Genomic DNA, 24,365 nt, shown 5'->3' with positions numbered 1-24,365 from the left:
TATATGATAATCGTAGTACATTCTATTGAGCACCAGATGAGATAATGAGAATATCTATTTACCTATATATTTTGTAGTTTAGGGGTCTCTGATGGCGAAATTATCTAAAGAGTTCATTTGAGTTCATCGTCACCGACTATTTTGGAATCTCTCCAGACAAACATGACTCCAGATTCCAGGAGTCAATTCTGTCACAGCTAAGATGCCAGATGCTGTACTAAGAGAAAGGTGTATCTGGAGCTAAACCCAACATTCACATAGAGTCAACCCTTCCTACCATATCAACATTATTTGTAGAAAAACTGTTAAAATTTCGACTTTAGATTTATGTGGTAAAGTTACAAGAAAAGTATAAATTTGTATGGTTAGATGTGGCTATTAGTTTATATTTTTCTTATAAATCATAAGAGTATTTAGAAAAAGGTTTACAACTATCAACGTAGAAAATGGTATTAAGTTATATTATTTGTTTATTTGAAGTCAAAATGGTGTTTGAACAGGATAATATAATATCGCCTTAGTTTATATAAGCTGAAATACTTTGTATCCTCGCACAAAAGATATGGTATAAAAATAAGTGAACGTACATTGTTATACGAGTAAGTTGTCACAGTATCACATGTTTAATTTATTTCTCTATGTTTTTATCCGGAAGTTTTTAGTTATAACACGAAAGAGTGAGTTTGTGCTTTGTAGTTTGCGTTCGTTTCATTAATACATCCGAGATCGACGTTAAGTTTGTTAAATTGGGTGTTTGTGGTCGGTTGTGTAGTTGATAATTTCATATATTTGGTGATTGTGAATGCATAACATAAAAAACTAAATCCTGAATTCTTATTTTTTATTTTAGTGATAGTATAAGTGATAATAAACAAGGCGTTTCTGCTGGCTGTAATGGCTAACCTGAACATACACATTGTTTGACTTGTAAATAAATGAACTTTGGTGATTGATTTTGCGTTTCATTGGCGATAATGGTTAGAAGTAGTGGGTAAGTTTAAAAGTTCATTAATATTTATATTTGTAGACTATAGACCAATTTGTAGAAAATTAAATTTTATGCTTTTTAAGTTTTATACTTAACAATGCTATGTATATATGACTAGGCTAGGCTATATATAATTTATAAAAAATTGCCTCAAATTCACATAAGTTGCATACTATTTATTGCTTTTTGTATAGGCTAACTTTGGTTTATTTGATCAAAATGACTTACATTTTTAGGATCTGTTTATAGTTATTATAAGTAGGCTGTTTTAAATTTTTCTGTTATCAATATAAAAAACGTATATTGTATAGATCTAGCTGTATAATGCAAAATAAATAATAGGCTATAAAAATATTAACTTTTTGTTTCGTTATTTCTTAACATTTTCATTGATCGTGTTGACAATACTTTGCATACAAGTACGTTGTGAACCCATGCTAAATCTCTTACATGGGGTCTGGTTTTGTGCAAGTTGCAAGTCTTGTGTAGCTAAACCTGTTTAATATATAGGCTACATTGTAGCACATAATGTTAATGAAATTTAGTTTTAGTAACAGTTCCTATAGTTTTATATTTAGCTATACTATATGTTGTCATGAGAAGAATGAGAATTTGGAAAAACATTTTTTATTTTCACCACTTTTTAGCAGCAAAAAACAGAAGGAAATTCCAAAATGCCAAAATTTTAATATTATGCAGAATAAGATTTGGTAAATATTAAGCTCAGCGACTACCACTCCAATCGTCGTAATTTTTTGCATACTAACGCAGGTTAACGTAATTTCACCGAAAACAATAGTCCCGATTATCGCTAACGTATAAAAACCAGTTATTCGGCAGTAAAATGTTGGCAATACAAAACACATAAATAACGAGATTTTCGACTATCAAACTAAAAATAATGGCCGACCATGGTCGTTTTGATGAGTTGACAGTAGTCACGTGACAAACAGGAAAGTTTCCGATTGGCCGGGCGGGTCACGTGACCTATAGGACGGCTTCGATTGACCGCCAGACGTAAACAAACAAACCCACATGGACAAGGAATAATTAGTGAAGTTATTGAAATGGCGTGCGATGGTTCTTGTTACACGCTAAAAAGACCCTAGCTTGTGTATTCAAAACTCAGATCACGCAATGCTTGCCCGCTGCGCAGCGCTTTGCGCTGCTTGCTCTTTTAGAAAAAAAATTAACTCGAGCTTGCAAAGTCCAAGCCCAGATCACGCCATGACTGCTTACACACACAAAACTCAGACAGAACTAACGTAGGTTTCATTACAAGCAAAAGGTAACCGGCGCGTGTTTATCACTGATAAGATAAGACGAGTTTATACTAGAAGTAGTACCTGGACTACTGCCCTACGAACTAATAAGACCAAAAAAACGAATAAATGCAATGTCAGTCAGGTTTTTTTTTAATTTTATTTTTCCGTCATTTTTTTTGGGGGGGGGAGTAAACGGCTACGGCGATAATCGGGATTATTTTTTTCGGTGAAATTACGTTAACCTGTGTTAGTATGCAAAAAATCACGGCGATTGGAGCGGTAGTCGCTGAGCTTAAGATTTACCTAAGATTTTATTTATTAGGTTGATTACACTAATCGGACTAGATTTTTTATACGGAATAGTATAATCATCAATATATAATATTCATATATTGAATACTAATAAATCAATATCAAAGTATCCATGGTCCTCAACAACAATTATATCTTTGGTATTACAACAATGAAATATATATATATATATATATATATATATATTATATATATATATATATATATATACATTAAATTGTATAAATGGCAATAGCCTTATTCAATTTCAATAAACATTGAATCACAAAAAGTACTTGCTCCGCCGGGAGTCAAACCCGGATCTCTCACTTGCTGGGTGAATGTGCTACCATTACACGTATATATATATATATATATATATATATATATATATATATATAAATATATAAAATATATTTATATATATATATAAATATACCGGGTGCTTCAAAAAAATGTATACGCACTTTAAACTATCATAGTTTTCCCGCTCTACAAGGCTAATGTTATATTTCTTCGCCAGGTGGCAGCATAATCATCCCTTTATGTTATATTGTTAGTTGGAATTTGTAATATCAACATGGCGGACATACGTTTGAGTTTTGAAGAACGTAAGCAGGTTATTAAGTGTTACTGGAAGTTTGAGAATGTAAATGAAGTTCAAAGACAGTGGAGAAGGGATTATGATACAGAACCACCTTCAAGATTAACAATTACACGCATACAAGACAAATTCGAAGTTCATGGAACAGTGTGTGATGTGCATAAAGGTCATTCAGGTCGACCTCGAACAGCTACAAGTGATGAGTCTTCAACGGCAGTCTTGGAACTGTTTCAACGCTCTCCTAACAAATCTTCAAGGCAAGGGGCACGTGAAAGTGATGTAAGTGCTAGCAGCGTGCTACGCATTCTGAAGAGAGGCAAGTATCGTGTTTACATTCCAAGGCTGGTGCAACAGCTAAGTGACGACGATCCAGATCGAAGGTTGCAATTTTGTGAATGGGTTCAGGAGATGGTGATACGTGAACCGGAATTTATGGGTAGCATCATTTGGTCGGATGAAGCCCAATTCAAACTTAATGGAACTGTCAATAGGCACAATTGTGTTTACTGGGCTGAAAACAATCCTCACATTACAATTGAAAAAGCTGTAAATTTGCCTGGTGTAAATGTGTGGTGCGGTTTGTCTTCAAGGGGACTCATTGGACCTTTTCGATTTGAAGGTACTGTAACTGGTATTAATTACCTAACAATGCTTGCTGATTCCATATTTCCTGCCATTCGTGCATTATACGGTAATGATAATTTTTATTTTCAACAAGATGGTGCCCCGCCGCACTATCACAGGGACGTACGAGCTTACCTGGATCAAAATTTGCCGGGCCAGTGGATAGGACGCAGGGGGCCAATCGAGTTTCCAGCACGCTCTCCAGACCTTACACCACTGGATTTCTTCTTATGGGGCACAGTAAAAGATGAGGTGTACAAACGTAAACCACGTAACCTAGACATTCTTTGGAATGAGATTCAAGTTGTGTGTAGAGAAATCTCATTAGACGTTTTGATACGATGTACAGAATCAGTGGTAACTCGTACTCGGAATTTTGTTGATGCTGCAGGTCACCAATTTGAACAGTATTAACATTTGTTATTTACGTTTCATTTACATTGGAATTTAAGCTTTCTAATTTCCTGAAATTTTACTTTGTAGAACGGTAAATAAATTTTCTATGGAAGTTCAAAGTGTGTATACATTTTTTTGAAGCACCCAGTATATATAAATATATAATATATATATATATATAAAACGTAGTCATCTCATAAATAATAAATGAACCATAGAGGTCAAACAAATAATTAGAATATTTATAAAAAGGCCTCTATGTATCTCTGATTTTTCTTTGTTTTGAGACCTTCTGTATATATTAATAAACAATTTAACACAAAATTCTGATCTGTTATTTATAGACTTTTTTTATAAAAAGGCCTCTATGTATCTCTGATTTTTCTTTGTTTTGAGACCTTCTGTATATATTAATAAACAATTTAACACAAAATTCTATCTCAACTTTTCTCACTTTCCAATACCACCTTCATATTTAAGTAATTCGCATAATATTAACATTGGTGAAAATCTGTTTTTTCTTAACTTATTGAAAATTTATAACTTTGCTCAGAGTCAAATATCAAAGTTCAAATTTATACACTACTTTAGCACCATATATATGTACATGCTGTGCAAAAATCAGATTTTTATATCATGTTCCACCAGAGATCTAAAGCTTTAAGCTTTCAATAATTTCAATTTTCAAAAATTTATAAAAAATTAAGAAAACATGTTTTAAGACTAAAACTTTATTTTATATTAGTAAGCTATGCTATCTAACTGAAAAAAAGCTTGAACTGTGATAGATTATCCCTTCTTTGTTTTTTAAGCTTCCAAATAGTGAAATTTGCCAATTTTCAATACCTAACTTTAGGGACGATTTTGGGAGTTAATCTTTGCTTTTAGAGCTATGAAGAAGATACCAAGTAGCCTATTTATTGTAGAAGAGATCTTTCTACCATTCTTGTAAAAGAATGGTGTTGGTTTGGAAGCTCTAGCATAATCCAATCCAGTGATAATCAATTTAACGCTAATGTCTACAAAGCCAAAAATCGCAAGATTCTCGTAAACAAAAATGGCCTCCTTGCATAAACGGTGAATGATTTTCGCCAATGTTAATATAATGTGAATTACTTAAATGGTGTTATTGGGCTTTGTTCAAAATACATAAATTACATGTTTGTTCTCAATGCAATGACTCATATGAGGGGGTACCAAAAAGTTCCTGGAATAGCTCTGCCGTAGGTGGAGCTTGTGTAGTATAAATTCTTGCCGCTTGGCTCATGTAGCGCTGCTCTTTGCCGGCTCAGTGCTGGCTTTTGCGTTGACCTGACGTATTCTGTCCCTGTGCAGTTATAATTTTTGCTAGTGCTGTTTTGTGATCGTGCCATTTTTTATGATGACAAGTTTGAGTGAACAGCGTGCGGCTGTGAAATGTTCTTTTCTGCCTGTCAAAAACGCCTTTGAAACAGTTGAAATGTTGAAGACGCCTACAAAGACGACGCTATGGGGAAAACCCAAGTGTAGGAATAGTTTTCACAGTTTAAAAATGGTGACATGTCAATTCAGGACAAACCTCGTTCTGGACGACCATCGACTTCCCGAACAGACGAAAATCTTGTGAAAGTGAAAGAAATTGTGCTTGTAGACCGATGACAGACTATCAAGCAAATATCAGTGGGCTGTCATGGAGCTCTGTTCAACGGATTTTAACCGAAGACTTGAACATTAAAAGGGTTGCCGCCAAGTTTGTGCCTCGTGCTCTCTCTGACTTTCAAAAGGAACGTCGAATTGAAGCCTGCAGTGATTCGAAGCAGCAACTTGAAGCCGTTCCAGATTTCTTGTCAACAATAATTACAGGTGACGAATCTTGGTGCTATGGATACGACCACAACAAACCAACAATCCAGCCAATGGAAGACGGCATCATCTTCCAGACCAAAAAAATGCCGTCAAGTCAGATCGAGTGTCAAAACAATGCTCATTTTTTTATGTAAAGGGGAGTCCATTCAGAATTCGTTCCACCAGGCCAGACAATAAATCAAGTGTTTTATCTTGAAGTCTTAAGAAGACTACGGAACAGCATTCGTCGCAAAAGACCTGATTTGTGGCAAACAGGGGACTGGTTTTTTTTACCACGACAACACATCTGTGCACACAGCAATCTCTGTCACCCAGTTTTAGGCCAAAAATGGCATGGTTTTGCTACCACATGCACCTTACTCACTAGATCTACCTCTTTGCGACTTCTTTTTATTCCCATGAATGAAAAGGGGCGTAAAAGGTCTCCGATTTGACAGCGTGGATGACATCAAGAAAATAACCGAGGAACTGGCAGCCATCACTGACGAGGAGTACAAAACATGTTTTTAACTGTGAAAACAACGATGGGATAAGTGTATAAAGTGCAATGGAGAATACTTTGAAGGTCATAAGTTTGTTTTGTAAAAAAAAAAATATATATGTTATTTAAAACAAAATTCCGGTTTTTTGGGTACCCCCTCGTATATGGTTAAATATGACTCCAAATTATATTTAAAAAAGTTTTGGCTTTTGTTCTAGTTGTTTTAAACATAGTCTGAGTCCAAAATGAAATTAATGAGTAATGCTTTATCAAGATATAAACTTATAGTAGTACAAAGCCTATTATTGTTATAAATAACATCAGTAATAATACAGAACAAAAAGCTGTGTGGGGTCCTCATCAGTGAGTCAGATCAGTAGACAGGTCTGCACAAGAGCTTAGTAGACAAGTCTGCATAGGAGCTCAGCGGACAAGTCTGTACAAGATAATGAACTCCTCCCCACTCCAATACCTGGCATTTTTTCTCAGTCAGTCCAGATACTTCAAATGTTGTAGTTGTGTAGGCTAGGCTACTTTGAAGTTTTACCTTTTTTAATGTCATTAAGTGAGTGCTAGTATTTAATTAATCAATGTAAATCTTTATTGTGTATATTCTCCATTCATTTTATTTTAATTAAAATGGATGAACAATGTTCCATTGGAAAATTAGAAAGAAGATTGTTACAAATAATTTTATTCCAGTTTCACAGAACCCTGAAACAGTTAAGAGAGTTTGAAGAAAATGCTCAAAAGTTGTTAAAATTTAGAGTAAGTACTTCAATTTCAACAATATGTGAGTATCATGAAAAGAAATACGTAGTAAAATACAACCATATTTTTGGTAAATACTACTCTGACCCATTAAAAGTTCATAAAAAGCCTATTTATAAAGGCCTAATAGAAATAAAACTTGATCACTTATCCTTGTTAAATTCAAATGATTCTCAAACAAAACGAAATAATTTTGGGAAAATCTCTGTGTCCGAACTGTTTTCAAAATGAACTTCTGTTTCAAATCGAAAATCATCAGGTAGATATGAAGGCTGTGAATGATGTATTTGTAAATTTTTATCAACAAACTGGATCACAAACATCATTTAAAAAATCAACTAGTGATACAGTTTGGATCCTAGAGAAGGCGCTGAGTAAACTTTCAGTGCTTGACCTTACCACAGTTCCTGGAAGATCATATTTTGTTTCATAAAAGCTAACCGAAGAAATAAGTGTGCTTATGTCACTGAACTCCTTCTAAACGACTGGACTGATTTTAATGACATTTTTTGTGTTTCTTCAGGTGTATTCGAGAATGGTTTAGATTAACAATTTGGCCCAATTTTAATTAAATTGTTTATTTAGTTCATTTTTTATTTATAAACTGTTGGATCCGGCAGACTGTGCTACAACAGGTAATACAAATTAAACTTGTACTTCACTTTCAGCTGAAGTTTATCAAAGAGGCTGAAACATTGGTTTACTTTTAAATTTTAGAAAATACTAAATAATTGTAAAGTTCTCTCTCAGTAGTGTAAAGCAGATTGCAAAGACAAAGTTATTATCCAATTTTAAATTGCACCAATGGTTAATAAACCATCTACTATAATTGAGATCCTATCTATCGCTGTTATAAAACTACTTTATTGTACAAAGATAAGAATGTTTACAAAGGTTATTTAAAGAGCCGAAAGAAGATGATCGAAGTTGGTTTTTTGTTAAGAATCAAGAATCATGAATTTTATTGCCATTGACAATTTACATTGAATAGGCAAAGTCAACCTAGTTTGTAGTTATATAAATATTGCAAGAATAATAATGAGAAAGTACAGAATGAGAATCATTATAAATATAACTATTACGAAACAGTTAAACCTAGACATCCCTTTGATAGTTTATAGATATATATAAAAAAAGAGAGAAAAAAGAAAAAAAAAATTATTATAATAGTAACAATAAAATATAAAATTCAATCTTAGGCACAGTAAATTAAGTTATTAGTTAAAATTGGAACATCTATGTTACAATTTAAAAATTCATTTATACTATAAAATGGGTTTTGAAGAAGCCAATTGTATATTTTATGTTTAAAAGGTCTAAAACTAACAGACTTTGCACCATCAGGCAGCCTATTTGAAAAAATTAATACAATTTAGCTTGAAAGAGGTGCCAGTTTTAGCCAGTCTATGAGGAAGTATATTGAGTTTATTCCACCCTCTAGTGTTATAATGATGAATATTATTCCTAATTGGAAAATTCTGTAGGTTTGATTTAGTGTATAATAGTACTTGAAAAATATACAAATTGACAACTGTGGGAATCTTAAGTTCAATGAAAAGTGGCTTACAGTGATCTAGTGAACCAAACTCCTGCAATATTACGAACTACCTTTTTCTGTAATAAAAGAATATTATTTATATGGGGAGAATGGCCCCAAGCTAGTATAACCATATAGTATATGTGATTGAAACAGACCGAAATATGACATTCTTAAAATATTCTAAAGCTTACAAAGTTTTTCAATTTCCATAGTAGATAATTAACTCTTGATATTTTTTTACAAACTGTTTCGATATGCAGGGACCATTGTAACTTAGAATCTATATAAAATCCCAGAAGCTTAACAGATTCCAGATTAATTTCTTGTTTAAGGCTTAAAGTTAGGTATTGTGTTTTTCAGGATTAGAAGATAATTTATATTAGAAGAAAACCAGGAAAGAGCCTGCTCTTCTGCTAGTTCAGTAATCTGTTTTTAAGTAATTAAGATCGTTGTGACGGGCCACTAAAGTGGTGTCATCAGCATAAATAATGGAGATGAACATTTAAATTTTGAGGTAGATCATTTATATATACTAGAAAAAAGAAAGGTCCGAGAACTGAGCCTTGAGGGCACGCCTTTCTCGACAGGCTTTACAGTTGAACATTTATTTTTTTATTGAAACAAATTGACCTCCTACTGAATAGATAAGATTGAATTATTTTTAAGGAGTTATCCTCGATGCGCCATAAAATTTGAGTTTATTTAGCAGAATATTAAATGGAACGCTATCAAACGCTTTAGTAAGGTCACATAAAACTATAGAAACTGACTCTTTTTTTTCAAAAGCGTCCAAAGATAAATCAATTAAATTAAGTACTGCAGAGGTGGTAGATTTACCCTGCCGAAAACCATGTTGATTTGTGGAAAGTAAATTATTTGATTCAAAAAAATAACTAAGCTGGTTGTACATTAGTGATTCAAATATTTTTGAAAATATAGGAATAATTGAAATAGGTCTGTAATTTTGGGGCAAGTTTTTATCTCCTTTTTTGTAAACTGGGGTTATTTTTGAAATTTTGAGCGAGGGGGCAAATATATCCTCACACAGGCATTTGTTGAAAACAAAAGCAAGTGGTTCACTAATCAGATGAATTGTTTGTTTAATGATAGAATTAGAAAGCCAATAATAATCTGTTGATTTTGAATTTGAGAATTTTGAAACCACTTTTATTACATCAGATGAAGATATTTCTGACCAAGTGAACGACAGTTGATTTCCTGCCGTATTTCCCAATAGTTGTTCTGGATTGTTGGGGCTTTGATCTATTCCTGTTAGATATACTGATTAATAGAGTCCAGAAAAAAAAGTATTTAATTCATCTGGATCAAGATTGACCTCATTACTATGGGTTGAAGAATATTCATTGCTGATCACCTTCCACGCTGCCTTGCAGGGGTTAGTGGAATTTCCAATATACTCCTCAACTGCCAATCTTTTTTGCTTGCTCCAATTCTTTATGGTAAATTCTTTTTGCTGTAAGTAAATGTTATAGGCAGTCTGATAGTGCTCAGGACCCCCGCTTAAGTGAATTTTTGTAAATTGTATAGAGAGTTAACATTTTAGTTTTTGTTTCTCTCAAGGCAGGAGTATACCAATCTACCAGTTTAGACCCTTTAGAGCTAGTTTTGTTAGAAATTTTAATTAAAGGAGAGCAAAAAGTGCCATAGATTTACATAGGTCTTAAAAAATTGTCAAATAGAGTTTGTACATTAATTTTGTTCAGTTGAAAAATCATTTATCATCTGCCAATTTTCTCTTTCTAAACTAGATTTAAACAAATCAACATGTTCTTTTTTTTTGTAATCTAACATATTTGAAATCCAGATTGGTTTTGAGTTCCTGAAGGGCTCACAACCAAATACATGTAAAAATAAAAGTGGTACATGATCTGAAAAAACAGAGGTCTCCAAGAGTGATGTCATATAAGTTCCTATTAAAATTAACAATAATATTATCGATACAAGAGTTTAAGCGAGTCGGTTGATTATTACAAGGGAAAAGGTTTAATGCTCCTGAGAAGGTTTAAAAATCTAAGGAAACTGCATTAATTTTACTTTTGTTACCCATTTCTAATATTAAATTCACCAGCTACGATGAGTTTTGATTATGCTTTTGTAACTTTTTTACAGAATTTTCAAAACTATTGAGAAAAACTGTCGACATCAACCACTCGGAGACCTATATATGCTAAATATAACGACATTTGCTTCCAATAATTTAATACAACAGCATTCAAAGTGTGTCTCAGAGTAAAATGTTGATACATCTACAATATTGTATTTAATAGAATTTAAAAAATATAAATAACTACACTCCATTTTTTTCTTACTTTTCTGCACACAACATGAGCAGGTAAAAAAATTTTTTGGAACAAACAGATTTATTTGATTATCTTCCAACCAATGCTCTGATGTGCACATTAAATTTAATTTCTTTTCTTGACATAAATCTTCTATTTCTAAAATTTTGTTTCCTTATACAACAAACATTTATTTGCATAAGCCTAAAAAACAGTCCTTTTGATTACTTTGTTGTTGTACATGGGAAGAGATAGTTGTGGTTGGTGGAGGAGTGTTTGAGGGAGTGATAGTTGTAGGAGCAGAGATTTTGTGGAGTGTTGGCTGTTGTAGTGGAAATTTTAGGAGTGTTATCTGATACAGTAGTGGGTGGTGGAGTGGTGTTAAGTAAACAAATTGAACGTGAGTTGATATTTTTTGATTTCAACACTTTATCACTGCTCTGCTTTAGCACTTTCACTGAACCTGACTTGACAGCTGCACTGTATGTTTGAATGGCCAGGAGTAACCCTAGGGCTGACAGGGCTCTGCTGCAGATCTATTGCTGAGCTGGAATCCTCTTCTTTTGAATTTTGATAGATTAGGTCTTCTAGTTCTTTCACAAAATCTGGATTGAGACATTCCATTTCTCAAAGTACGAAATGATTTCTGGTAATATGAGACAATGGTGACTGTGGCTTTTGTGACTTGCTGAAATTTACGGACATTTCTAATGAAGTGATCTGTATTAACTTTGTCTCTAACACAGCTATGGGAGAGCATATCAAGTGCTTTAGATTTTTCTTCTTGAACTCTGGTAGTTAGATCTGAAAAGGCTGCATCATAAATCGTGTAGGATGGGTTTTCCAAAATAATTTTGTTTTGTAATGAGACTAAATACTGTAACACCTTCATTACATTCTTGAACTGCCAGATGTTTACTACGACGATGCCAGGGTGTAGGTTTTCCAAAGATTTTCTTAAAGACCACAGCAACCCCAGCTGTCATGTGACGAGGATGGTGGAAATCCACCGAGATGCTGTGAGCTATTCCTGTGCTTTTGTTGTTCTTAGCATGCCAGATGACTTTCGCCATGTGGGTCTCAGTAAACCCTTATAGGCGATGTGGGCAAGTCTTCCCATTCGGATGTCGATTCCTCTTGAAAACTTGAAGGTGAAGAGTTAATTAGAGTTACTTTGTTGGTCACATTAGTGCTTGATTTTTTGTAGACAATCTATTATCATATATGCTAATTTCTTTTTTCCTTTAAAGTTAAGGTGCAGACCATGAGTGGTGAAATTGTCTCTTTCAAATAAGCCTAGGTCAAGAAGAGTGACATTTTTTCATTCTGGTTACAAGCTCTTTTATATAACTATTAACCTGAGCTATGTCATAGTGCAGCGAATCATCAGGATGCACATCAAAGCGAGGAGGTATTGTTGTAACGTATACAGGTCTGGATTCACTGAGAGATTTGAGCATATGTTCCATTTTTTTGTAAATGGGTTCTGGGCGTTTACTTTTCATGTCATTTGTTCCTGCCAGCAGAATCAAAGGTCGGTTGAGTGATATAGAAGCTTGATTGTAGATTTGTTCAAAATTGGCTCCAGATTTAATAAGTCCGTCCATATAGATCAGACCCTTACTGCACCTCCCTACAATCTCTGGCAACCCTTTACCCTGGCTATCAGCAAAGAGGTCAACTTTAATTTGCACCTTTTTACTACCATTCAGGTAAGCTACAATCTCTTCTTTTTTTTAGGATTGCGTTTAAACACCTGGAAAGCAATCTTCGAATTGAGTGAATTTCTTTAATTGATGGTTCTCAAAACAGCCCTTATGCATTCATGTCAGCAACCATTTGCGAATCAGCCAACATATCTTTGGAGTTGTTGTAAAGCATGTAGGCTAATTGGGCTCGTTTTGTTTTTATGTCACAGGTTTTATGCCAGCAAGCTGTTGTGATAACTGTTCCGTGTTAATATCAAAAGAACTGATTTTTATTTTATTTATTAGAACATCTGTATATAATAATAAGTGGACTCCACAGTCATTTTGGGGTTGTTTGCATCGGTACTTCTACAATTTCCACAGACAAAGGTTCCTTAGAATTAAGGTGATTCCTGATTTTAGCAGCAACCTTTTTTGCATGTGACAAGTTGTAAGTCTTACCCATACTAGAGTCAAAATAGAAAAATTTGTGGTAGCTGACTGCTAACATAAAGCAGTAAGCTCCAATGTGACCCTAAATCACCATTGGTGAGATTCATACAGTCATTTATGGGGATAAAAACATAATCAGTATTTTGCTCAATAAGTGTGGTACTAGGAATTCTCCAAAATCTTCTGAACACTTAATAGCCTGTGCCACAGCAGGGACTCATCAAATAGACACGTTTGTCTGTATCTGTATTTAAAACTGTAGACAGTAGTATGTTAAAATATATTTGTGAATTATATCATCAGTCAACCAAGCATTATCCAACACCGCTTAAGGCGAGGGAAAAATTGTCATTTGTATTTGTAGTTGTGCTGTCAAAGGATTGGGGCGATGACTCAGGAGGACTTTTACCTTGTACATAATTTATTTGTTGGAATTCTGGAACTCCATGGCGATATTTATCTTGCATTAAGCTTAATTCAAGTTGAGTACAACCTATCTGTAAGAGCATTTAACTTGAAAATTGAGGTCTAAATCCAATGTTGTGTTTACTGCCACATCTTTGGTGGTGTTGTGATTATCCAGTTTTCTTTTCATTACAAGGGGTGGAAGTAGACGGGTAGGCTGTATTATTTTGTATTCTTTATAGGTGAAAAAGGTTGAATTCTTGCTTAAATTCCGCGAGTTTTTGTGTTGAAGTTCTTATTTTTGCAAGCTTCTTCAATTTCTTTAATGGCTTTAAGAAGATGATCATTTTTATTTCTTTTATTTACTTGAAGGGTATTTTTGTTTTCTTCGTTATAAAGTTAACTCACTAGGCCTACAAACACCTTTTTCCTTTGTAAAATAAAAAATCACATTAAAAAACATGTGATTTTGCCTTTAGGTTCAACACTTTCTATTATTGCTGGCCAAGCTGAATGTCCTCTTATTTTTGCAATAACTAGATCACCTTTTTTAAATTTTCCATTTTCCATTATAATTTTATTTTATTTATTTTTTGTAAATGACAAATAATCGTCCAATTATTTTAAAAAACTAATATTTTGAATATAGATAAAATAAAATTTCAAATTGCACTGTCAGATACAGTATAAAATAGAACTCTATTATTAAATTGGTACAACAATGTGGAAATCTGAAGCAAAAAAGTATAATATTCAGAGTGGGATTTGAACCCCGACCCACAAGATGTCAGACGTTATCTCTACTGACTGAGCTACTATCACCTTGCAACTTCAGGTAGACAAGACCGTAACTGATGTGATTGATTGTCAGTGATGTAAGATTTGTGGACACCAGTTATTACTGGAAAACCCACATGTACCAGTTTCAAGTATTTATTTAAAATAACATTGAAGTGTCAATGGCATCTAATCTTGTTCTTGCTATGTTTGTTTATATTTAGTTATACTCACAGTGAGCATAATAACTATTATACTTAATAAAATAAAGGAAACCTGTGGTGATTGCAGGTTATCTTGGCCAGTCACTGTTTTATAGTAATAACTATTTAAAAGCTGAAAATAAAATTATGATTCCTATTTATCAAAAGTTGCACAAAGCTTTATACAATGTCTGTAGCAATTTTTCACAAAAAAACCAATTTACAATTTATAGAAAGTCCCAAAAAAAACACTTACTTCCCTAATGAGGCATGTTAAAACCACACTACTAGCAGACGACTCAAGTAGTATTTCCAGAAAAGATTCAGAAAAAAACTGGTTGGTGCTAAAAGAGTTAATGGATTACATCTAGTTTCATGCATTTTGACAATATTGCTAAATGTTTAGAAATATAAAAATGCTGGCTGTTTTGTAGGTTTGTTGATTTTGGAAAATTATACTTATTTCACTTTCTAAAATTTTAACTATAAGTTCGTACTCAAGTTCGACTCAAGTTAGTATATGTTTTCTTGATTGGGGCAGAAGGCAAACTCTACAATGGTACTGGAAATATCTTGGACAGAAAGTGAATCTAAACAGACAGAATTTGATTCTTTATAACCAAATTAGTTTATTGAGACTTATCTATATAAATAATTATACAGCGCTTGATGAAAGTGTAATGCAGTAATTAAAGATAATGTTACTATCTAGCTTTTACTACAGATTTTAAGACTTTTATAAAGCCTATATTTTCCTGCTAACTAAACAAACTCAACTGTGGCACTAAAAATATCTTATACCGGATGTATATTACTGGGGCCGAAAGTGTCCCGTATTTTTTTGATTGGGGAAACAAAACAAACTCAACTATGGCACTAAAAGTACCTTAGACCGGATTAAACTACAATGGCTATAAGTATACACTTTTTTTATCATGGCAGCATGGCAAACTCAATCATGGTGTAGAAAACATAATTCTTTCAAATCACAAGTACTCACCTACACGCAGAGCCTAAAATAAGAACCATTATTAGCAATTTTGCTTATCATTTGAAGCTGTTAACAATGGACACTAACAAAATATATATCTAAGATAAGCTTATTTCCATTCGTAAAATGCACAGAACACCACCATGCATTATATCATTAATTGCAATAATATTTGGCTTAAGGATTCCTCCACACTGGCCTAAAATAGTTCAGTCATTACTGAAATTGGAGCAATTAAATAATTATCAAGGAATGTTGGTGGGAAATTTGAATCTTATAAAATAAGACCCTGTTTCACTCAACGCCTTCAGGGTCCCAAAACACTCTTCTTAAAATCTAAAATGGATCAGGAGCTTTGAGTGACTATCAATTATCTGAGGAGTGTTTAGAATGTCATCGAAAAAGAAAACATGAATTTTCAACAGGAAATTGCTCGTGAGGCAGCAGGTGGGGACTGCTTCAGTCCTTTCATAAATCAAGAAGCCTTCTCCTGCACTTGAGTTTTCCTTATCATTTGAATGCTTGAATTTCTCTCATCGGAATGTCTATGACTTGAGGAGGTGTCATGTTGATGGAGTTTCGTACTGGATTGAATAACTCAACCATACCGATCCGAATAATGGACACAATGTCACTTCCTTTACTCAGTTTTCCTATGAACTCAGTGATTCTAATTGTCACAACTCTCTTTTGAAGAGATAAAGCAAGTCAAACTTTTTAAATTGTATTTTCCAGAAAGATTCAGAAAAACTGGTTGGTGCTAAAAGAGTTAATGGATTACATCTAGTTTCATGCATTTTGACATATTGCTAAATGTTTAGAAATATAAAAATGCTGCTGTTTTGTAGGTTTGTTGATTTGGAAAATTATACTTATTTCACTTTCTAAAATTTTAACTATAAGTTCTTAAAATTAACTTTTAGCTGATTATATGCATTAATTTGATTTTTATTTTCAGAAGCCATCATAGAAAGAGGTCGAGGAGCCGGTCATTGACACCAGATCATAAAAGAAGTAAATCTTCTCGTGATTATGATAAAGAACGTGTTAGACGGAGGAGTCGGTCAAGAGATAGAATAAGGAGATCCCGTAGCAGGGATAGAAAGTAAGTTTTTGGAACCTTGTCTAAAGCTTTTTAATTTTTTAGAACTTAACCAAATTAAAATTAGTTTGACAGGCTGGGAGAAAAGTAGGCCTTCCTGGTACACTCTCAGAAATCCGGACTAATGTAGAGGACAGACCATGCGGACTTTTAAAATCCGGATATACTGGAGGTTGGTATGATTCGTTTATTATTTCTGTCATTATTGCGGTGAAATATGATGATGTGAGGCGGAAAATAATGGCATAAAGCATTTGCAGTAGTGTGTAAGGACAACGAGCTTGTTTGAATTTTAAACGTTTAATAAAATGTAAGATTATGTACATACATAATACATATACACTACATACAATAGTACGCTGTAAATTAATCACAGTTAAATCAAATTACTGTAGGTATTTTACAACTAAATTAAGTAAAAATACAAGGGATTAACATTATGTAATTGAGATTAAATACATTAAATATTCACTGGTCTAACATTAAATAAAAGATTGGAACTTATTTCTTAAAGAAGCCAATAATGGAGTTCTGTTTCACTGTTTTGACTTGTCTGCTTGCGCAAAGACTCTCAACTTTTTCAAACACATAATTTCAGCTGCGGATATTCCTTCTTGTTGAATGATGTATTCTAGTTTCCTGTCTAGTATCTTAAATTCATAGAAATGTGGGATACAATTTTAGGGGCACTCAGGTATTTCATCTTCCAAATTTTCGTTATTTGTCACTATTTCAATAATATTGTTGTCTTTTATTTCATCTTCATCGTCATTTTTCATCCACTCATCAAAGTAATTTTCATTAATTTTGTCATATCCGGTAAGTTTTTGTAACATTGAAACAACTTGTTTTAGTCATGTTCCAATAGAACCTTCCACAATTAAACCATAGGAGAGACAAATGTCATAGGAGTGATTTCTTTCTATCCTTCAGCTACCCACCTAATTATATCCAACATGTAAATGTTCTTTAATGTACTGATGTAATACTTATCATTATCTATTTCCGAAATTAAATAACTAAAAATACGGCAGTGATATTTTAACTTATAATACCTGAAGTATGCCATGATCTATAGGCTGGCAGACAATCGTCACATTTGGAGGCAAAAAGCTCCACAGCTTTGATATCTTTTAATTTGTTTTTTCCTTATGAGGGAAAGAAACGGCTCCCCGCACTTAGTCCTAAAAGGACCTTTGTTCCTTCCTTACTTATGTCCTCAAAGTTTAAGACTTTTACAAAAGCCGATTAGATTTCAGGGCTCCTGTTCTCTAATGTCCTTGGGCTGAGGAAATTGTTTCCTAGGCCTCTACGATTTTTTTCCTAATTTAGTTATAGCAGGACAACTTAGCCATATGCTTTCCGCTGATTCTTCTGCTTCTCTGCAGAGTCTGTATTCATCAGTCTGGCTAAGACTCACCTTCATAAGGTATTTCTAAGGTGTCCACATCCTGTCAGCATCCCTACAATCTTTCTTATATCCTTATAATCTAGGAGGGATGCCCACTCTTTAGCATAAGGAGAGATAAACATTTTTGATTGTCTTAATCCTGAGGCCCTACTTCAGTTAACGGATCTAATCCTCTTTTCCCAATCTTTAACCAGAGTTTTGCTGTAGGAGAAAGCTAATCCGTAGCTCGGCTCTGACCCTACCATTAGGGACTCTGTGCTTTTTTTGGCAAGGGTTTTTTTTTTTATTACTGTGAATGCCCTCATGGCCTGGCACCCAACCGAGTATAACTCTGTTCTTCTTTGCCAGTTATACCAGAGCATTCTTGCATTCCCAGACTGCTTTCGAATCAAACGAGCTGGTGTCAAGTGACTTTAGTGGAGCCTGGCTGTCAGAGAGTATTAAATATTTTGCTCTTTTTGTCCTCATTTGTAAGAGTCTTCTGGCGCTTTTAATTCATTAGATAATGTTGAGGCATTATCCAACATTTTATGGAGCTTTAAAATCATTATCTGGGGTGTTTAATTTTGTAAACTACTATTTAAATTGTTTATTTACTGGGGCCTATAGCCCATGCAAAAGGCACCAGACTGCATGCTGAAAGTGGTGTTGCCGCAATATTTGCACGGCCTGTTTTTCCAGGTTGCAACTAGTTTAATATTATAGCTATGTATGGTGGGAAGGGTAACCTCAATGCAAATATAGGTATCCCTGATGTCGAAACAAAGCAAAGAGTTCATTTTAAGCTTTCATTGTCGACTTTATTTTATCTCCTCAGACGGACACAGACTTCAGATTCCAGGAGTCAAATTTTTACCAGTGTCAGATTTCTGTTGCTATATCAAGCGGAAGGTGAAATGGAGTTAAATTCTATATTTGCAAAGTTTACTATGTGTCATATAACATAAACAAGTCAATATTCTATGTTTTTATTTTACATCTTCACTGAGAATAGCAAATGAGTCACAGAGATAATTTCATTGTTTATGATTGACTATATTATGATACAGCATAGTAGTTTTTAGTTATGTTTGTTATACAGCAACATACTCTGTTTTATTTTACATAAACTACCAGTAAATATATCTTTGTAGTTTCATGTTTTGAGTTAACTCTGCAAGTGATAATTTCAGGAAGGACAAAAAAGCTTCAGAGTCCAGAGTAAGGAGCAAGCCTTTGAAGCTAAAACGCAGATCGAGATCCAAAAGCAGATCCAAATCTAAAGATAAAAATCCAAAAAAAGAAGAGAAGAAAGAAACTAAAGCAGAAGATGAACCATTTGATCCTACAAATTTAGATAAAGTAAGTACATTTTTGTGCTATGAAAAGGTTAGTTATCTAACTTTGGACACTTTTGTTTCAATTTATGTACTCATTGATTGTCAATTCAATTTAATATTTAGCAATTATATATTCTAATTATGATTTAAATCTTAATTAATTAATAGTTTACAATGTAACTATGAAATGTTTTATGTTATGTTTAGTATTTTAAATGGTTACATACATTTAATTTAAACAGTTGAATTGTTTATAATAGTTTGTATTATTATTGTAAAATAATAGACTCACTTTTGCTCTGTCTACCATTTTTTTTAGATAACATTAAAAATTATTGTTCGAAGGAAAGTAAATTTTATATATTCTTTTGCAGAAAATAGACATAATCAGTTTAGTTAAGTTCTGCATGTATAAATAAATCACTGTGTTCATATGTCTCAGGAATTGTTATAGGGGTGTGAAATTGTTTTATGTGGCACCATACAATTTTATAACAATGTCACTACCTGCCATGGCTCTCTCTTTAACATTTAAATGATCCATTGTATTTATAATATATGAAACAATTAATTGTAAGTATTTATGATCGTTATAGACAATTTAAAATTATAGTCAAGAATACTACTATAGCTATTCTAATAGACCTATTAATTTTGTGTCTCATTAGAATCCTAGTGTCCTATTTTTACTGTCATTATTGATTCTATTTTTGTGTTGTTATTATGTTTAGCACTGATGTTAAATTTGTATGTAAATAGTATGTATGAAACATACGGTTAATATTTCATAAATATGTATACATATTGTTAATATGTGTGTGTGTGTGTGTGTGTGTGTGTGTGTGTATAAAGTCAAAGTAAAAAAATCTTTATTTGTTTTGGTTACAATGATGTAACATTTGAATAGTGTCAGTTTAAGCTAAAAAACACTAATATAAAATAAGGCTATAATAAAACTAAAATAAAATTACCTGATTTGTAAATCAAAATATTCATCTATAATATATATATATATATATATATATATATATATATATATATATATATAAACAATTTTAGAGCAAAATAATAAATTATTACAAACATATTCATGAAACATAGCTTTAAAGTCAAGATGATGCATACTAGAATAATTGTATGTGGTGGAGGCCCAATTTAACTAAAACATCTATTAATAGTTCTTATATAGAAGCAACTCTCATAATAAAAGTGTTGGCCAGGTCAGGAACTTTAATAATCGGAAGAGATAATTAACTTTTGTAATTTGTTTGAAAGGGACATTAAAAAAATCAACCTACTGTAGTTTAAAGAAGACAATTTAGTTTTGTCAATATCCTGAAAAACACAAATATTTTGTCAGTAGAGAAAAGTGTAAACTACACACTGAAGACCCTCGGACAGTGTAAATAATAAAAATTTATTGATACTTCACTGTAATACGAAGAAGTAAATTTTGTGTAATGAGATTGGTATACCAAATCATGTTTTCTGTATGGAAGAACATGTTTTATTGGTATACAAACACATTATTAACACTTAAATAAAAAAAATCGGTATTATTTGATTTTGATTACATATAGAAAAATAAAAACATGAGAACTACTTATACAAATATATTAAAGTAGACATAATTGTTATTTTGTATGAAATAATTCAAACCAATGTAATTAATTTTTGATTGGATTGTATTTTTAAATTCAATATAGTCACTAAATATAGAATATGAATGGTTTTGGACGCTGCACAGGGATTTATAGGCATTTAAAGTAGGAGTTTTTGATAACTTTGTGATCAGACCCAAGGAAGGTGACTAAAGATAAGCATCAGAATCAGATTCTCTTTATTAACATGAACATTGAGAACAGTTATGCGTCAAATATATGATACATGGTAATAATACATGATTGTCATTTATGGTTGATCGAGTTTTGGTCTAAAGTCTGGCTGATATTTTTAGTGAATTCTTGAACAGTGTAGATAGGATGTTCCATTAACCACGAATCGAGTTTTCACTTCATTGCCTTTCCAGTTAGTTGTTTGAAGGGAGCTGATTGTAAAGTCGTGCTCCCATTGTTGCAGGTTTCTTGTCATGAAGGGCAGTTCGATGTCTGACTGGCGGTATCAGAGACGTATTCCGGGTATTTTAGCAATGTGGTCGTGTTACCTTGGGAAGTCCAAGATGTCCACATGTAGAATGAGTTCTTGGATATATATCGCTGTGACTGTCTTTATTTTTAGTTGTTTTAATGCTGGTCTACAGCTGTCTTTGGAATCCAGATTGGCTAGAGATCTTACAGCTAATTTTTGTATTTTTAGCACTCGCTTCAGGTTTGCTGCTGAAGTGCTGCCCCATACAATGACTCTGTATCTCACATGGGTTTCCATAAGTGCATGGTATGCGATTTTTGCTGTTTCCCAACTGCTTACACTTTGTATTCTTTTTATTACATAAGTGGCAGTGTTTAGCTTCTTGCAGAGGCTGTCAATATGTGGATTCCAGGTTAGTTTAGCGTCCAAGGTTAGACCCAGAAGCTTGGTTTCCTCTTCGTTACTTAAGTCAGGCAGCACAGGAACTTATCCCCCCTTCCTCTAAAGTTAATCTGCTTCGTCTTCGATGGATTTGCGGCTAGGTCATTTGAAGAGAGCAGTATGCTGAGGTCTTCGGCGGTTTCACTTTGGAGCAGGAGGGTTGTGTCATCTGCAAACATAACTACTAGCTGAAGTCTTTACACAGTCGGGGAAGTCATTGGTCAAGAGTATAAACAAGACCAGGCCGAGTACAGATCCCTGAGGGACTCCCCTAGTCATTGGTTGCGGTTTTGATCTAACTGTCTGTGTCACTCCATTAGTAGTGTGGTTCAGCTACACTAGTTGGCTTTGTCCTGTGAGATAGCTCACAAACCAGGTTTTAGGAGTGCCTGTTTTTCCCAGCCCTTCAAGTTTATCTAGAATTATCTTGTGTCCTATGCAGTCAAATGCTTTGGAGTAATCCAGTAGTAATGCTGTTATGAACTTTCTGTTGTCAAGTTAATCTATAATAGGCTCTACAAGATATATCATGGCTGTGGTTGTAGACTTTCCTTTGATGAATCCGTGTTGGCTGTTGGTTAGAAGGTTTAACTCCATTAGATTGGCCAGAAGTCTTTTTAATACAGTCTTCTCCAGTATTTTTGCGAAAGTAGGAATAATTGAAATGGGGCGGTAGTTTCCAATTTCGGTTTTGTCCCCCTTCTTTAACATGGGTACACTTTAGCTTTTTTAAGAGCAGAGGGGAATATTCCTGTTTGAAGAGACCTGTTAATAATAGTAGTCAGTGGTACCAGAACAACATCCACACAGTGCCTTACCAGTTTTCCCGAGATTTCATCAGTACTGCAGGAGGCATTGTTTTTTAGCTTAGCTATTGTATCTTTTAAACTTCTTGTTCGTTGGTCAGTGACAAAGTCCGATTCTATTGTAATGAGGATGGTGTACTAGTTATTACTTCAATTTTGGTGTTCTGTTTGTTTGCTTTTAATGTGTTTTCAGCTATACTAGCAAAATATTTATTAAATTCCTCTGCAATTTCATTAGGTTTGTATAGTACTTTGCCTGCAGTTACAAGCTTCATGGGCTGGACTTTTTTGCCCCGGTTTGCTGTTCTTTCTTGGTTTATTATGTGACAGACCGCTTTGTCCGATTGGAGAATTTTTTGGGTTGCTTCTGCTTGTTTAGCTTGCTTCAGGTTGCGGTCATAACACATCTTACTCTCGGCCATTATGGTTTTATCCTTTTGTCCACCCAGGTAGCTCATACCTATGAAGAGAGTTGAGATAGTCTTGTTTTAACTGTATTGATCTTCTGCCTGTGAACTGTTGCACTCTATTTTTTTCCTCTTTGCTTAAATTTCTTTACAGGGGATTAACTTTTTATGCTCGTTATTTAAAACAACTATACCGTTTGGACGAATACTGCCCTTTGTAGCCAAAACCTAATCTCAATTCCTTTTTTTTTAGATGCATCCATCCATTTCTGCATAAATGTTGACATCGTTAGTGAGCTAAGGAAAAGTTTTAAATAGTTCCCCACTATTTTGCGTCTGAGAAATGGAACACGCCTGTGTTCAAGCTGAGTTAAGACACGAGAACCGGTAACAGATGCCAAAGCACTAAGACCTAGGCCACTGCATGTGTTTGTGGTGCGTTTTGGTTCTTAGATAGTGAAATCAACCACTCCGTGTTAAAAACGCCATCTTTTTCTATTTTTATTTGCAATTTACGTAAAAATTATTGACTGTGAAATTATTATTTTTGTTCTGTAAAAACCTTGAAAGAGCTGTGAATTTGATAATTACGATTTAGTGGGAACCCTGTAAACTTACACTGTTTTACCTTAAATTAAGTTAAACAGTATTGTGAACGAAAAACATCAACATAGTTGTAATTTCAGTTTCCAAACAAAAGTAATGTGTGCTAAAGTAAAACCAACTGCTACCCCGGTACAATGTCCCATCCTAGAAACAGAAAAATGAACTTTTGGTTGTCACCGCCTACACAATAGAAGGAGACTAAATTTGCCCCATAATACAGTTATTTATGATAATGTATCATTGTAGCAGTTTGTAATGCACAGTTGACATTTTATCAAATGTTTTGTGCAATAAAGATTTTTATTAATTAATTTATTCTATGTGCAAAACAGGAAAGTTAGATATTGATAATTAGCTTACAATTTCTTCTCTATTTATATGTGGTATTCCTAACAGAACGCATTCAAAATAAGACAATTTTAGATAATGGGGTAATTTGTTAGCAGCCCCTTTTCAGTATTAACTGGACAGGTTATTTTAACAAAACATTAAAGTTAATAACATTTAAAACATATTTGGAGGTTAATTTTATCACAACAGCAATAAATTGTACAAATTTATCA

General features: G+C 33.5%; 1 protein-coding gene across 1 annotated transcript in view; it reads left to right on the top strand.

Moving 5' to 3' along the window:
• Window positions 1-680: 680 nt before the first annotated feature.
• Window positions 681-24,365, top strand: part of LOC124362446 (probable ATP-dependent RNA helicase DDX46) — a 77,826-nt gene continuing 54,141 nt past the window's right edge. Inside the window, exons 1-3 of the mRNA XM_046816957.1 lie at window positions 681-991; window positions 16,581-16,727; window positions 19,308-19,476. Of these exons, the coding sequence (XP_046672913.1) occupies window positions 975-991; window positions 16,581-16,727; window positions 19,308-19,476 (333 nt within the window). The 5' untranslated portion in view covers window positions 681-974. The remainder of the gene's footprint in view (window positions 992-16,580; window positions 16,728-19,307; window positions 19,477-24,365) is intronic.

Source organism: Homalodisca vitripennis, chromosome 5 (genome assembly GCF_021130785.1).
Source record: "Homalodisca vitripennis isolate AUS2020 chromosome 5, UT_GWSS_2.1, whole genome shotgun sequence".
Classification (NCBI taxonomy): domain Eukaryota; kingdom Metazoa; phylum Arthropoda; class Insecta; order Hemiptera; family Cicadellidae; genus Homalodisca; species Homalodisca vitripennis.
The sequence above is the reverse complement of the archived record's forward strand: the minus strand, read 5'-3'. Positions and strand labels throughout refer to the sequence as shown.